At 41.9% G+C, this 14,341-nt stretch overlaps 5 protein-coding genes and 4 non-coding genes across 10 annotated transcripts; 7 read left to right on the top strand and 2 right to left on the bottom strand.

Moving 5' to 3' along the window:
* Window positions 1-791: 791 nt before the first annotated feature.
* On the top strand, window positions 792-2,335 carry LOC141841946 (protein trichome birefringence-like 19). Its single transcript, XM_074730154.1, has 2 exons — window positions 792-1,328; window positions 1,404-2,335. The coding sequence occupies exons 1-2, from the start codon at window positions 798-800 to the stop codon at window positions 2,223-2,225; spliced, it is 1,353 nt and encodes a 450-aa protein (XP_074586255.1). The 5' UTR covers window positions 792-797; the 3' UTR covers window positions 2,226-2,335.
* A 2,187-nt stretch (window positions 2,336-4,522) lies between these two features.
* On the top strand, window positions 4,523-8,343 carry LOC141829319 (ethylene-responsive transcription factor 3-like). Its single transcript, XM_074716767.1, has 2 exons — window positions 4,523-5,449; window positions 7,918-8,343. Exon 1 carries the CDS (start codon window positions 4,795-4,797, stop codon window positions 5,431-5,433), a length of 639 nt encoding a protein of 212 aa, XP_074572868.1. The 5' UTR covers window positions 4,523-4,794; the 3' UTR covers window positions 5,434-5,449; window positions 7,918-8,343.
* A 142-nt stretch (window positions 8,344-8,485) lies between these two features.
* On the bottom strand, window positions 8,486-9,184 carry LOC141829325 (molybdopterin synthase catalytic subunit-like). The gene has a single exon (XM_074716780.1). The coding sequence runs from the start codon at window positions 9,101-9,103 to the stop codon at window positions 8,549-8,551; it is 555 nt and encodes a 184-aa protein (XP_074572881.1). The 5' UTR covers window positions 9,104-9,184; the 3' UTR covers window positions 8,486-8,548.
* A 448-nt stretch (window positions 9,185-9,632) lies between these two features.
* Window positions 9,633-10,321, top strand: LOC141813214 (uncharacterized). Its single transcript, XM_074701146.1, has one exon. The coding sequence runs from the start codon at window positions 9,702-9,704 to the stop codon at window positions 10,110-10,112; it is 411 nt and encodes a 136-aa protein (XP_074557247.1). The 5' UTR covers window positions 9,633-9,701; the 3' UTR covers window positions 10,113-10,321.
* Window positions 10,322-10,849: 528 nt separating this feature from the next.
* Window positions 10,850-13,617, bottom strand: LOC141829335 (large ribosomal subunit protein uL14x/uL14z/uL14y). Of its 2 annotated transcripts, none has more exons than XM_074716790.1 (4): window positions 13,492-13,617; window positions 13,102-13,386; window positions 11,478-11,519; window positions 10,850-11,158 (listed from the first exon to the last, which is right to left on the bottom strand). In XM_074716790.1, exons 1-4 carry the CDS (start codon window positions 13,502-13,504, stop codon window positions 11,076-11,078), a joined length of 423 nt encoding a protein of 140 aa, XP_074572891.1. In that variant the 5' UTR covers window positions 13,505-13,617; the 3' UTR covers window positions 10,850-11,075. The 2 variants fall into 2 exon arrangements, with proteins under 2 accessions (XP_074572891.1, XP_074572896.1); XM_074716795.1 differs by having other exon boundaries at window positions 13,102-13,409; window positions 13,492-13,544.
* Window positions 13,618-13,834: 217 nt separating this feature from the next.
* TRNAI-AAU (transfer RNA isoleucine (anticodon AAU)) lies at window positions 13,835-13,908 on the top strand. The gene has a single exon. It is a non-coding gene; the product is annotated as a tRNA-Ile (tRNA).
* A 71-nt stretch (window positions 13,909-13,979) lies between these two features.
* On the top strand, window positions 13,980-14,053 carry TRNAI-AAU (transfer RNA isoleucine (anticodon AAU)). Its single transcript has one exon. It is a non-coding gene; the product is annotated as a tRNA-Ile (tRNA).
* A 70-nt stretch (window positions 14,054-14,123) lies between these two features.
* On the top strand, window positions 14,124-14,197 carry TRNAI-AAU (transfer RNA isoleucine (anticodon AAU)). Its single transcript has one exon. It is a non-coding gene; the product is annotated as a tRNA-Ile (tRNA).
* Window positions 14,198-14,267: 70 nt separating this feature from the next.
* On the top strand, window positions 14,268-14,341 carry TRNAI-AAU (transfer RNA isoleucine (anticodon AAU)). Its single transcript has one exon. It is a non-coding gene; the product is annotated as a tRNA-Ile (tRNA).

Raw genomic sequence — 14,341 nt, 5'->3', positions numbered from 1 at the left:
CAATAAGAAAATAAATTTGCTATAAATAAGCTATAAATACCAATTGCCAATTAGAGCATTAATTAATTCCCCCCCCCCCCCCCCCCCCCCCCCACCCTTTTATCATTTTCTTTAATTCATAAGAATACAAATATTGAAAAAATCAATAACAATAAAACATCTTTTTTTCGTATTCATAATCAACATTTAACGTTTGAACTACCCTTTTGACAAGAAAAATACCACATGTATATGCCGACTTTATGTGCCTAGACTTTACTTTAATCACACATATATAAATAATCCAATAGAATCGAAATTGTCTGCACTTAACAGGCTATATTGTAAGGTCACATGTCACAATTGAACAAAGCTAAAAAGAATCTACCTAGCTAGTCGATTTATATACTATGAATTTATATACTAGATATGCCATGATAGCCCCTGGGACATAATTGAGCAATTGAGATCATGGACGTGGAATTTTGCATGATTAATTATTACTGCGTGCAGAGCTTTCCAACTTGAAGGTAGAGTTGAAATCTTTACATGGATCGGAGTGCATTGTTTTAAAATTCCTTAGCTTGTAGATCCTTCAAGGAGAGAAAGTCTGCTTCTTGCGTTGCTTTTCCTCTTTGACTTTGAGATTGTGGAAGTGAACGATCGAGTAGGTGCTTTGGCAACTTCATGACTTAACCTTCCACCAGCAGCATCTTTATTTTTTTTAATTCTTATTGCAAATAATTTGCAGGCTGAGGGTGTACAAATGTAGTGCACAAGTTTGTTGCACTTAATTGTGTTCAATTGTACATCACACCATGAAGCCTCCTTCCTCAGAGCTCCAAACTGGAAACAGAATTACAAGCCTTCAGAACACCCCAAAGATTGTCCTGCTCCTTACCTTCTCCTTGGTACTCCTCACCATCATCCCTCTGTACCTCTTCCCGTTGCTCGCCACTTCGCTCGCATCCGCTTCGTCGGACTTATCCTCTCCCCCAGCGTCGTCGTCGACGTTGTCTTCGTCCTCCCGTTCAAGTTCTATTAAACTAGTGGGGAAGAGATATCCGTCGTCGAGATGCGATATCTTTCGAGGGGAATGGGTGCCAAACCCCAGCGCGCCCTACTACACCAACGAGAGCTGCTGGGCAATCCATGACCACCAGAACTGCATGAAGTTTGGAAGGCCGGACAACGAGTTTATGAAGTGGAAGTGGAAGCCCAACGACTGCGACCTCCCCGTCTTCAACCCCGGCCAGTTCCTGGAGCTCGTCCGCGGCAAGTCCCTGGCCTTCGTCGGCGACTCTGTCGGCAGAAACCAAATGCAATCCCTCATCTGCTTCCTCCTCAGGGTAATTAAATGTATTTCCTTACAGGATTAAATAGAAATTCCAAAAAAAATTGATGCTAAATTCGTTAAGATACAGGTGACTTACTCTGTGGATGCGTCGCCGACGAAGGACGATAGGTTCAAGCGCTACCATTTCCCTACGCACAACTTCACCATCGCCAGCTTCTGGTCGCCGTTCCTGGTGCGGTCAGAAGAGACGAACGCGAACGGGCCAACGCGGACAGGGCTCTTCAATCTCTACCTAGACGAACCGGACACCAACTGGACGACGCAGGTTAGCGGATTCGACTACGTGATCATCTCAGCTGGCCACTGGTTCCTCCGGCCGACCATGTTCTACGAGAGCCGCAACTTCGTCGGCTGCCACTACTGCGGCGACCCCAACGTCACCGACCTCACCCTGCACTACAGCTACCGGCGAGCCTTCCGGCTGGCCTTCCGGGTCCTCAACGACCTCGCCGGCGCCGGAAATTTCGGAGGCCTCGTCTTCCTGCGCACCTTCGCGCCGTCGCACTTCGAGAACGGGGAGTGGAACAAGGGCGGCAACTGCGTGCGCCAGCGGCCATTCCGGAGCAACGAGACGAGGCTGGACGGCTACAGCCTGGAGATGTACATGACGCAGCTGGAGGAGTACGCGGAGGCCACGAGGGCGGGGCGGGCGCAGTTCCGGCTGCTGGACACCACCGACGCGACGCTGCTGAGGCCGGACGGCCACCCGAGCCGGTACGGCCACGGGACGGAGGAGAAAGTGACGCTGTACAACGACTGCGTCCACTGGTGCCTGCCGGGGCCCATCGACACGTGGAACGATTTCTTGCTTCAGATGCTGAAGAATGAGGGAGGACGGGGAGCCGCAGGACGGAGGTCGTGGGGCCTCAGGAAGTCCACAATCAAATAGATAAATTCAATTGATATTCTTCTTCTTCTTCTTCCTCCTCCTTTCTTTATTTTAATTCTGTATAATGTTAATTTGATTGGTAAACATAAGAGGTTCTGCTCTTTCATTTATTGCACACTCTTAAAAAACAAACTCCATAGTGGCAGCATCTCCACCTTACTTGCTGAAGAACATCTACGATACTTCGCATTCTCACCACCATAATCCAACAACAATCTAGAGATAGAAAATTTTGAATGATTGCAACAAGTATGACTTGGAAACATGTACATTGACTATCATTAGAATGTGACAATTGTGTTACCGACAACCTATCCTACTCAACAACATAAAGTACAACAAAAGAACTACTATAATAGCACATCAATCATCAAGAGCAACGACGACACCAACAAGTGTGTAAAATCACACACCAAGGTGAACCACTACCTGCCAGTCAACTCGTACATAAGAGTGTAGAACCAATGAGTTTTCCCCTTTGCATTCTGCTTCTTCTGAAGTGAAACCATGTACACCCTTCAACACAAGTACTTAATGACTCGTTCAATTTATAGTGTGTCCATTTGCAGCATAATGACCTCTCTGCAAAGCAAGATATGCAATTCGGCCACAAGTCCAACATTGTCTTGACCCTGCATAAGCAATCACTACATCTCTGAAACCACTACGCTAATGATGATTTCCTACGATCGCTGCTTTTCAAGCTCGATAATCATTGGATTGTCAGAAATCAAAGTAACTCAGGAACGAGAGGGATTCAACATATCCGATAAGATATCGCAAACCCAATCGATAACAACCAAAAAGTTGATTTTTGAATAACCACAAACAGAAACAGACTCATCAAGATCAAGTCGAAACTCTCAGATCAGAAAAACACTCGCAGAGGCCACAACGGCTCGCCTAAATCATCAAGAAAGCTATGAACCAAAGAAAACAAATGCAAGAACCCTACCTCTGCAACTGTATTCACACTCTGACGTTGACCCATGAGTCGATCGCCGAACGTCGCTGGCCAGAATATGTTGACGCACAGCATCCAGAGCTGTCGTCGCCCGTTCAACTCTCGCAGACGGTGCAGATGGCCGAACAGTCACCGTCGCGATCCTCCTTCTATCACACTCGCCCGTCGCCACTCCGCCCCCCTCCCTCTGCCTCTTGTGCGAAGAGCACCGTCTTCCATCGGATCCATTGCTCGTTGCCGGATTCACCGCAACCCCAACCGAGATAATAACTCGATGGTGATGCCCCAAAGCCCAGCCCAAGAGCCCAACATTTCGCCTTCTTATCGCCACATAAAGATCGGCCTTCCAACATCAAATCTTGTTTCAATCTTTGCGATCACTTTTGCGACGATCATTGCCACATAAAGATCGGCCCCAGCGTGCTATTTGGTCGAATCCCATTTCGCCTTCTTATCGCCACATAAAGATCGCGCATCCTCCGCAGCTCGCCTTTCACCGCCGCCTGCAGAACCCCCTTCGTCGTGAAATCGGTCGCCGTCGAACGGCCCCCGACCTTCGTCGTAAAAAGTAATGTTCATTTAATGTTTAAAAAAACAACGTTCTTGATATAGTGAAAAGTTTTAAGCCTCCATCCTCTAGCTTTTTTAAATAAAGAAAGGTCGCAAACACACGATCTTGACCACATTTTGATAAGATATTTATCAGAATTTTCATTATTTCGAATAAAATTATTGCTGGAACGAAAGAATCAAGAATTTTTAAAAAGTACTTGTGTGATTTAAAAATTTTAAGAGGTATTTTTATAAAGAGAATAAAATCTAAAAAATTCTTTTAAATATTTCTAATTATACTTGTACGATTTAGAGGAAAATCTATCTTAATTAGTATAAATCAATATTTTTTTAAGTAAGTCAGCGTACTTGTAAGATTTGGAGGGGAAAAAAACCAGCTTACCTTTTATGAGTTATTTTATTTTTAGAATATCTTTTAAAATTTTAAAAATATTAAAATACTTTAAAATTTTAAACATGTTATCACTTTATCTTTAAATATTAACGCCTCTTGATTGAATAGGGCATGATAATCTTATGAAATTATTTTTGTTAATAAAATAATGGTATTACTAGTGTGTCAATAATTAAGCATTCGAGGGCGCAGTTTAGAAAAAGACAATCTTTGAGGGCTGAAATCAATTTTTTGTTAGATCTAACAACAGCACAATTTATGATGAGGGCAGGTTGGTAATTTCGAAAAGGAAGGTGAATGGAAAGAAAAGAAATCATCCTGAAAGAGAAAAGGCTGGGGAAGGGGAAGGGGAAGGGGAAGGGGGAGGAGGAGGGAAGGGAAAAGGAAAAGGAAAAGGAAGGAAAGGGCAGAGACGGAGATGTAGACGGAGACGTGACCTCACGGGGCATACAAACAAATCGTCTTCCTTCTTTGGGTGGCGATCGATAGCAACCGATGAAGCAACCAGCCAATTTATCTCCCTAATTTTGAACAATTTCGACATGGCGAAATCAGCACTCCTCTTGCTTTGATCCCATCTCTCGCTCCCTCTTCCGCCTTTCTTTTGCTCCTTTTCATTCCATCGATCTGTTGGTCAGATGAGGAAAGGCCGAGTTCCTGTGGAGCCGGCGGCGGCAGTAGCGGAGACGCGGTTCCGAGGCGTGCGCAAGCGGCCGTGGGGGCGGTTCGCGGCCGAGATCAGGGACCCCTGGAAGAAGGTCAGGGTGTGGCTCGGCACCTTCGACTCAGCCGAGGCCGCCGCACTGGCCTACGACTCCGCCGCTCGCGCGTTCCGTGGTCCCAAGGCCAAGACCAACTTTCCCCTTGCCGCCGGCGCCGCTGCCGCTGCATCTCCCACCCCTACTCCTGCATTCCGCTGCCCTCCCTCCGCCCGGTTTCCCTTCGGCGACGACCACCATGACCCCCCGCCGTCCTCTCTGCAACGGCCGACGTCGAGCAGCCACAGCAGCACCGTGGAGTACTTCAGCGGGCCACGTCTTCCTGCGTTCGCGACGCTGAGCCACCGACGTGTGTCGCAGCTAGAGAAGCAGGCCAAACCGCTTCCCCAGAGAGTTCTAGACAACGACGAAGACTGCCACAGTGACTGCGGGTCGTCGGCCTCCGTCGTTGACGACGACCGTGACATCGCTTCCACATACCAGCATATACTTCCATTTGATCTTAACCTTCTCCCTCCCCCCGATGACGACCTCCAAGCCACGATTCTCTGCCTTTGACATCCTGATCACACGAGTCCGTTTGTTTCCTTATCTCTTTAGCACTATTGATCGTTGCGCTTTCTTACATGCTCGCCATTTTATATATTTATGCCAGTGATTTCATTTGATCAAAATGCTTATTAGCGGTATCTAATTAAATTGTTCTATCTGATCATTCTTTGATTTATGTTGAACTAGAAAACTTTGACTGTTGAGTTGGATCTACCATATATAAATAATATAGTAGTGAAATCTCTCTTAAGAACTGAATTCCACCCACGAAGAAGAAAAGACTGAAAATGGAAAGAACAAATCAAGTTTATAGTTATTCATTCGATCTTCTTTTAGATTATTTTCTCTGTAGAGTTAACTACATGAAGGTAGAGGAAAAAACTAGGTCAGTTTGATGAGGTGCACAGAGGATTTTCGTAGTTTTTTTTTTTTGGCAATTTTGCCAAGGACTGCTGCCTGAGGATTCACTTGACTTTCTATATTTTAGTTTAGTTGTTCAGGACTTCGGGTGAGTGTGATTATTAGTTTGACTTCTTGATGTATCTTGCTTTTTCTGTTCCTCAAATACTTAACTGATGTCTAGATTTTGTAAATTAGAATCGCTTCTTCCAATTGTATGGTTCCAATAATTTGTTTCTATATCCTTCACCAAGTTTGTGGCACTACACAACCTTGTTAAATTTTTTTTGCTATGATGGCTTGCTGTTTTGACAATTTTATTGTAGAAACCACATAGTTTTGGGATAAGCTTATAGGTCACTGACTAAATTGACATGTGTGCAATAATCAGAAATCTGTATATTTTTGTATTTGCATACAAAACCTAGTTAATTTGTCACAAATTTAGCTGACCCCAAATAGTTAGGCTTGTGATGCTGTTGGGGTGGTGGTGGTTTTAGGTAGTATAATTATTTGTTACTCAAAATTAGATCTTATCTGTTATATCCCTATCAACTGTGACTTTGGATGATAAATAATATAATTCAAAATTCTTATCTCTGATTGTTCTATCTATTGCTTCTGATATTAGCAAAAGTTTTAGTATCATTAGAGGCAGTGGCGCATGGAGGATACAAGTGGAGGGGAGCAAGTTACACTGATTTTTTTTAAGGGGGGAAAAACATTAAGGATGCTTAATATGATTTAAAAATTTAACAAAAGTTTTATATTAACTTATATGAAATCATAAAATATGTTTTAAGTTCTCTTAGACTGCCCATAAGATTCTAATATATTTCTTGAGCATCTTTTCATCATCTGAAATTTATTTATTGATTATGCTCGGATTTCTAGGATATACATATTTTCCTTTTTCTGATTAAGCCCAAATGTAAACATAAATAGATTTGTAGCTAATATGGATTCATGGATCCTTTTTCTGATTATTTATTTGATGCTGTGACAATTGTATCCATATTTTTCTTTGTTCAATTGATCTCATTGTGGTTGATAGAAGTCTACTATCATTTGGATGCACACTTACATTTCCATCACTCAAGGCTAAGGATTAGTAGCTAGTCCCCACAGGATTTGTAGCTAATACAGATTCATGAATCCTTTAGTTAATAATCTCTTTAGTCAAATAAATTGAATATAATTATTTGTTGCTGTGACAATTGTATCCAAATTGTCCTTTCCATGTGCCCAGCACATATTTTCCTCTGTTCTCATCCATAGCGTTCCATTTATTAAGCATGAAAAAGATAAAGTTCCATATTTTTCTTTGTTCAATTGATATCATCTATTCCAGCATGTGGTTGATAGAAGTCTACTATCATTTGGATGCACACTATTACATTTCCATCACTCAAGGCTAAGGATTAGTAGCTAGTCCCCACAGGAGTAGGAATCATGTTCACTAGGGCCTTTTTCTTCTTTTGTGTTTTTGTGATAGTTTTTTTTTTTTTTTTTTTGCTTATTTCCATTTGTAACATGGTATATACCTTGCAAACCTTATGTTTCATACAATTTTTCTCATGCTGATGTTATATATCCTGGATAGTTAGAACTTTCACTATTCAGTTTATTTGTACTATTCAATGGAGGGAAAAGATTCCTGTCAGTCCTGATTAGTTGGGACCAGCACTGAATGATCCATTTACTTGGTTTTTAGTTAAGAAAGTTGACTAGGTAAAATCGAGAACTGATGGGGGGATGATCACAACCTTTCTTTTTATCTCTCATCTAGCTGCATCTTTTCAATTTGTATCAACAGAGATTAAGAGCAACCAGTCGCAAAGGAAAAGAATTTTGGACTCTTGGTTGGTCATAGATCTTAAGAGGACCCGGAAGAAAGTCTGTTCTTTTTTAGGTCCATTTTTCTTGTTATAGGTCTGACAATTCTAATGTAGCTTTGAGTAAGTTAGGAGGGAGCGAGGTGTAAACTTCTTCGACTGATACTATTGTGTTTTCTTTGGCTGTTAATACTCTCTGCAAGTTTGCATAATCTCACTACTGTTAGATTCATTTCTGTAATATATTTTTTTTCAGCTTCTAAAGATATCTCAATCTTCTTGCCCATGGCCTGGAAGGTCAGTTCTGCTAAGACATTCCGATACATGAATCGACACGACAAGACAATGAACAGGAAGTTGAGAAAGTATGGACAAGGAAGGTAAGAATGCCAAAGGTAACAAGTCAAAAGCACGAGAAGAGGAGAACCAAACTTCTTTTTGTGGTTTGAACGTAAGCTGGAAATGCTAAAGGTGAGAGGTTCCAAAGCCATAAATCAAATCGTCCTGTTGCTTGGTTGGTACCTGTTCGTTGTCAATGCCTTGTTGACTTCTCATTAGTGTATGGACCGGTTGAGGTCGGTGTTTTTGTGTTCAATGTTTGATGTTGGTCTTGGTTGATGCCTATGCAATTATTTAGTCAACTAAACCCTGATTCTTATAGTGAAATCAATGTTTCTGGATTATGTTTTTTGTGGTGGGTATTTTACTTCCTCTTGGAGTGAAGAACCACTAGGGCCTGGGAAAATAATTCATGCCTTTTATTTTAAATCCGTATTAATTGGGATTTATCAATTTTATTTTAAAAATAGTAGAAATTATTTTATAATTCATCATCGATACAAATTCTAGCAATCGTCAACTACACATCAGACGGTCATTGCTTCATCTTATTCTTCGCGATCGTCGCCGTTCACGTTGCAGTCGGAGCAGCCGTTGGAGGTCTCCTTGAGCTCGTGGGCGGGGTCAATCTCGTGATGGGCCGCCCTCCTCTCGAGGAATTCCTTGTTCTCCTTCCACACCTCCCCGTTCTCGTACACCTCCTTCTTCCAGATCGGCACCGACGCCTTCACCTCGTCGATCAAATAGCGGCACGCCTCCATCGCCTCCGCCCGGTGCACCGCCGACGCCGCCACGAACACGCTGGCCTCCCCCACCCCCACCGTCCCCAGGCGGTGCGCCACCGCGAGGCGGAGGAGCGGCCAGGAAGCCCGCGCCTCCGCGCAGACGGCGGCGAGGCGACGCGCCGCCATCGGCACGTAGGCCTCGTACTGAAGCTCCTCCACGCGGTTGCCCTCGAAGGTGTCGCGGGTCGTGCCTTCGAAGGTGGCTATCGCGCCCGCCGCGGGGTCGCGGACGAAGTCGACGTACCTGGCGATGTCGATCGGGCCGGAGGAGGCGTCGAGTATATCGACCAGATCCATTTCCGCTGCCGCCGAAGCCATGATAATTGAGGCGATTTTGCCCTACTTTTGGCGTCGAGCATCTTGCCTTTATGTTTGTCAGTTGTCCCCATCTTCCACTGGCCGAAGCTGAAGGCTTATCTTCACAACCAAAAAAGAACACATCCTACCAAATTAAATTATTTTTTTCCCTATCATATTTCAATATTATTATTTTTATCAAATCAAATTCCCCTCATAAATGCTTATATTACTATAACCTATTACGTTTCCTAAAAAGCAAATTACAGGTTGATTTGCAGCATAGTTCTTAAATGATATCTGAATTTCTTCCAACATTCACTATTACGTAATTTTTCTCAAGATTTTATAAAATATTAAAATTTTAATTTTATTAAATAAATTTAACGGTTTCAAATTTCCCATCCATGCGAAAGCGCATCTTCCACTCACAACTCGGCAGCGACGCGGACTCTCTAAGCAAACGCGGGGTACTCCTCCGCCACGGCCCCATTTCATGATCCGATAAATACGGGTATACACCACTCTGCCCACTAACCATCGTCGCACCACTCTACCCCTTCTTCCTCTCTTCCCACTCCGATCTCACAAAAACTCCGCTCCTTCTCTAAATATCCAAATGGGATTCGACCATCACTTCTCCGCTTCCTCGCCTCCGCCTCTCATGCACCAGCTCCGCTCCTCGATCTACTTGTCGTGCTGCTTCGCCGGCGGCGGCGGCACGGGAGGAGACGGAGAGGACGAGCGGCCCGCCGTGCTGATTCGTGCATCTGCGGCTTGGATTCGGCGCAAGGTGCAGGATCTGCTCAAGTTCGGAGGAAAATGCCGGATCCTAGCGTCTCGGATCAGGCGGCACAACCACTCCCGCCGCAAGTTCGGCTATGATCCCCTCAGTTACGCCCTCAACTTCGACGAGGGGCGCGACGGCGGCGACGAGGCCTCCGGAGGCGAGTTGCTGCATCGCGCCTTCTTGTCCCGCCTCCCTCCCTCACCTTTTCACCCTGCGTCCGCCGGAGTCGTCGATGCCTGAAGAATCTGGCGACTCTTTCCGAGGCTTTCTTCTTCGATTCTCTGATGCGGAAGTGTACATAAGGTCATAAAAGGTATAAAATTAGGTTTTTTGCGACACGCGAATTAATTTGGGGATTTCATTTGATTTTGGATTAAAAGAAGTGTCTCTTGATTTGTTCCTTTATGTCGCGTGACCAGTAAATCCTTCTAATTGAGAACGTTCAACCATGGGCATACTTTTAATCGAGAAGAGAAGGAACGTGAAGAAAATTATAATTGCCTTTCTGAAGCAGAATGATCATTGTTTAATTAACAGGTATTATTTAATTTTTATTAGATTCTGGACGTGTTAGTTAGGATAGATACTCAAAATTTATCTCTATGAATATTTGTCTTTGTTCTTTTCTTAATTTCTTTTTTATACTTTTTATTCATCTTATCTAAAAGGAGATATAAGTCCGTCTACAAGGGGTACAAAAATTTAGTCAAACCGCAGTGATAAAAATTTAGGTAGAAATCAAAAGTATGTCTTTTATTTTTATTATTTTTCAAAAAGACATCTTATTTAAAAATATAAAAAAACACTTTATATAGTTTTATTTTTAAAATTCCATAATTGATTCAAGTAAGACGTATGAAAGCGACGTTTACAATGCTGAATGAATAAGGCAAAACTAAACTTTTATGTCACAATGTCTCATGGGTAACGAGAGAACAACAAAACAAACCGGTAACTTTCATCTTGAACCAAAGATATAAATAAAAACAGAGGAATAAAATTTGTTTGTACTTGAAAAGGGTTCGCCAAGAACGGAAACATCAAACAGAGATAATAGAAAAACGCTCTCAACATGAGCGAACTAAACAACTAGCCAATCAAGTTTTAAACAAACAACTTTGGACCTCAATAGTTCTCGAAGCAAATGAAACATAATCCAAAAACTGCCCTATTAACTCCGACATTGACACCAGCAATATGACATTACACAATAGCATTTGCTGCACTTGCAATTCTTGGCCACAGGTCCGCACATTCTTTTCCAATGGGTCCAGTAATTGCAGATCCTGTGAAAACCATGAAGATCAGCAAGAGTTTTAAGGCTTTTTCGCTGAGATTTATTTACTCGGGTGGATAACTACAAGGTAGAAATGCAGGGGAACATGAGATGTTATTTCTTGCTTCCTTTCACTTTCCCCTTTTCCAACCTACTAATCCACTAAAGGAACAAGTCATGCAGCCCAAGCAATAACAGCAAGAAATGCAACTCTGGAGCGACCATAGTCTAAGTAGTATCATAAATGATTAAAGCTTAACGTTAAATTCACTACACTTTAATTAGTAATACTGTAAAAAAAAAATTTCCTGCTCCCATGTCTTGCTTACCTTTCATTTCACCCTTCGGATTGACAATCACTCCCGCATTATCTGCATAATTTGAGTGATAAAGAAATTAGACTCGTATACAAACATAAACAGATGTAAGAAAACATATGAAGAGAACTTCTGGATGTTGCTTTGCCAAAAGTGATGAGAGAAATCATGAAGGGTAATTCTATATCAAACGTATGGAAATGATTATTCCATCTAATGGAATACTTTTATGGAACCTGGTGACACCAGAAACACAAAAGACCCAGCCATGTAGGTCAAGTCTGTAGAAAGTGGCATGGCCACTTATAGTGAGGCTAACACAAAAAAGACGTACCAACTGCTGAAAGATTTATAATAGTCATCCAAAGGCCAAACTGCAGCTTACTGGCTACTATATTCTGGAAGAGGAAAAAAAACAAAGCAAAAAACTCCAAAGAAGAAATGAGTAATCAAAGACTTTGGACATATTTGCACACATAAATAAGAAAAGGATTATTTCTTATGAAGACAAAATTCAACTGCACTAATTAATTAGTTCCAGTAGTGATACAAGAATTATTTTACAAAAAGTTAACTGATGATAAGGTAATTGATGTGCAACATAACTATACATAGTGTTCAATGGAGACATGACATCCATGTACCCAACTCCAAACAGTTGGAACAAACAAACTCCTAGAAATTTTGTCAAAGACAACAAACAATCCTCATTCCCATCTTTTATCATTATAAACTCAATAAACTATTGAAATAGAGCACCAAAGATAATATACATTTTTGTATTGTGGCAGGCACAACTGTCAGTAAAGATAATATACGAGGCATTTTTAAAGAACAAAAATAAGACTTTCAGATAATTTGTCTTCCATCAAATTTAGTAACACTTGCAAGGACATACAATGAATTTTAAGAGCACAAAAATAAGGCTTTCAGACAAATTGTTTTCCAAGAAAATTATTGGATATGGTGATGTCAGGTATTTACCATTCAAAGATTTTCATGTTCTCAGCAGTGTATTTCAGCCACTGACTAGTTAGCAGAGATTGAGGATGATGTTCATGAAAAATATAATATCAAGAAAACTGATCCTAACAAACCTCTTTGCAAATTAAGATGACAACCATTCTAACATGAAAATAGCCAACAAATTAGCCTTCAAGCAGCAAACAACCATATGAAAGTGAACAAACCTTGAAATAAATAAAAGCACCTTGAAAGACAAGTAATCAGACTACCATGAGCGATTTATAATGTCAACTATAGCTACAAGAGGGAATTTTTTCTTAACATTGGAAACCCTAGACTGAAATCTATTAAGGGCCCACCTATTTCTAGTTCAAAGAAATCAGTTATAATACAAACCAATCTTCTACGCTTCCTTTGAACAATGATGTGTTACCTAAGCAAGTCTTAAGAGATCAACTTGAACAGAATCAGACTATAATTCACTACATGTAAAGCTACTTGAACTGGGTCAGACAGCTATTCACTACTACGAAAGCTAACACTAATTGATGTCATTATCATACATCAGTTGCATTTACATAATTATCAAAGAAGTTGAATGATATAACAATCTGATAATGGGGGAACACGAGAGAGAGAAAAAAACAATCTGATAATGGGCAGATACAACCTTCAAAGTACATGTAAACACCGTCCTTTCGGCGCCACGGCTTTCGCTGACGGACAATGACGGCGGGCATGACCTTCTTCCGGAGGTCAGGCTTCCCCTTCTTGACGGTGGCCATGACCATGTCCCCGACGCAAGCGGAGGGCAGGCGGTTGAGCCGGCCCTTGATCCCCTTGACGGAGATGATGTAAAGGTTCTTAGCCCCGGTGTTGTCAGCACAGTTTACCGTCGCTGCCACCGGAAGACCCAGAGACATCCGGAACTTGTTCCCTGCCGTTCCTCCTCGGCCTGTAAACTCCAATGCAGCATATCTAAATCAAAACAAACCCCAACATGACGGAGAAACATCAAAAGGAGAACGCGAGTATTAGAAAACAAGAGGGAACGAATTACCTCGCTTCGACATCTTGGAGGTGCAGGGCTGACAACGGCGCTCTTGGAAGAAAGCGAGATGCTCTAGGGTTTGGTTGGTAGCCCTCTGGGTATGAGAAATTGGCGATTAGTGGGCTTGGATTTGTTGAGGAAAATGTGGCCCAATCAATAGACCAGAAATAATTTGCTTCATTAATATAAAACAATATCTTTAACGAGGAAAAGTATAGAAATAAGACATTAATTTTACTATAATAGAATAACTTCTATATCACTGGCCTATTAGGTCAGTTGGTTAGCACTTTTGTTAATTGTTTGACAACAAAACATCATTATTTTCTATGTTCACGCATATTATAGCATCGGCCTATTAGCTCAGTTGGTTAGAGCGTCGTGCTAATAACGCGAAGGTCGCAGGTTCGAAACCTGCATGGGCCATTTTTGGTGATATTTGTTATTTGTTTGGTTAAAATAACATTATAAATAATATTCACATGATAAAAATCGCTGGCCTATTAGCTCAGTTGGTTAGAGCGTCGTGCTAATAACGCGAAGGTCGCAGGTTCGAAACCTGCATGGGCCATTTTTTGGTGATATTTGTTATTCGTTTGGTTAAAAACAATTATAAATAATCTTCACGTGATAAAATCGCCGGCCTATTAGCTCAGTTGGTTAGAGCGTCGTGCTAATAACGCGAAGGTCGCAGGTTCGAAACCTGCATGGGCCATTTTTGGTGATATTTGTTATTTGTTTGGTTAAAAATAATTATAAATAATCTTCACGTGATAATTATCGCTGGCCTATTAGCTCAGTTGGTTAGAGCGTCGTGCTAATAACGCGAAGGTCGCAGGTTCGAAACCTGCATGGGCCA

The sequence above is a fragment of the Curcuma longa genome, chromosome 1 (genome assembly GCF_044706935.1).
Source record: "Curcuma longa cultivar G26 ecotype Majalengka, Jawa Barat chromosome 1, ITB_CL_G26_1.1, whole genome shotgun sequence".
NCBI lineage: Eukaryota > Viridiplantae > Streptophyta > Magnoliopsida > Zingiberales > Zingiberaceae > Curcuma > Curcuma longa.
The sequence above is the reverse complement of the archived record's forward strand: the minus strand, read 5'-3'. Positions and strand labels throughout refer to the sequence as shown.

Excerpts from the sequence above, each read along its gene's own strand:
- LOC141841946 (XM_074730154.1), top strand. The coding sequence starts at position 798 with ATGAAGCCTCCTTCCTCAGAGCTCCAAACTGGAAACAGAATTACAAGC. Across the intron at positions 1,329-1,403 it reads TCATCTGCTTCCTCCTCAGG|GTGACTTACTCTGTGGATGC; the intron begins GTAATTAAATGT and ends GTTAAGATACAG.
- LOC141829319 (XM_074716767.1), top strand. The coding sequence starts at position 4,795 with ATGAGGAAAGGCCGAGTTCCTGTGGAGCCGGCGGCGGCAGTAGCGGAG.
- LOC141829325 (XM_074716780.1), bottom strand. The coding sequence starts at position 9,103 with ATGGCTTCGGCGGCAGCGGAAATGGATCTGGTCGATATACTCGACGCC.
- LOC141813214 (XM_074701146.1), top strand. The coding sequence starts at position 9,702 with ATGGGATTCGACCATCACTTCTCCGCTTCCTCGCCTCCGCCTCTCATG.
- LOC141829335 (XM_074716790.1), bottom strand. Across the intron at positions 11,520-13,101 it reads TGTTTACATGTACTTTGAAG|ATAATGCGGGAGTGATTGTC; the intron begins GTTGTATCTGCC and ends CAAATTATGCAG. Across the intron at positions 11,159-11,477 it reads TCCGAAGGGTGAAATGAAAG|GATCTGCAATTACTGGACCC; the intron begins GTAAGCAAGACA and ends TGGTTTTCACAG.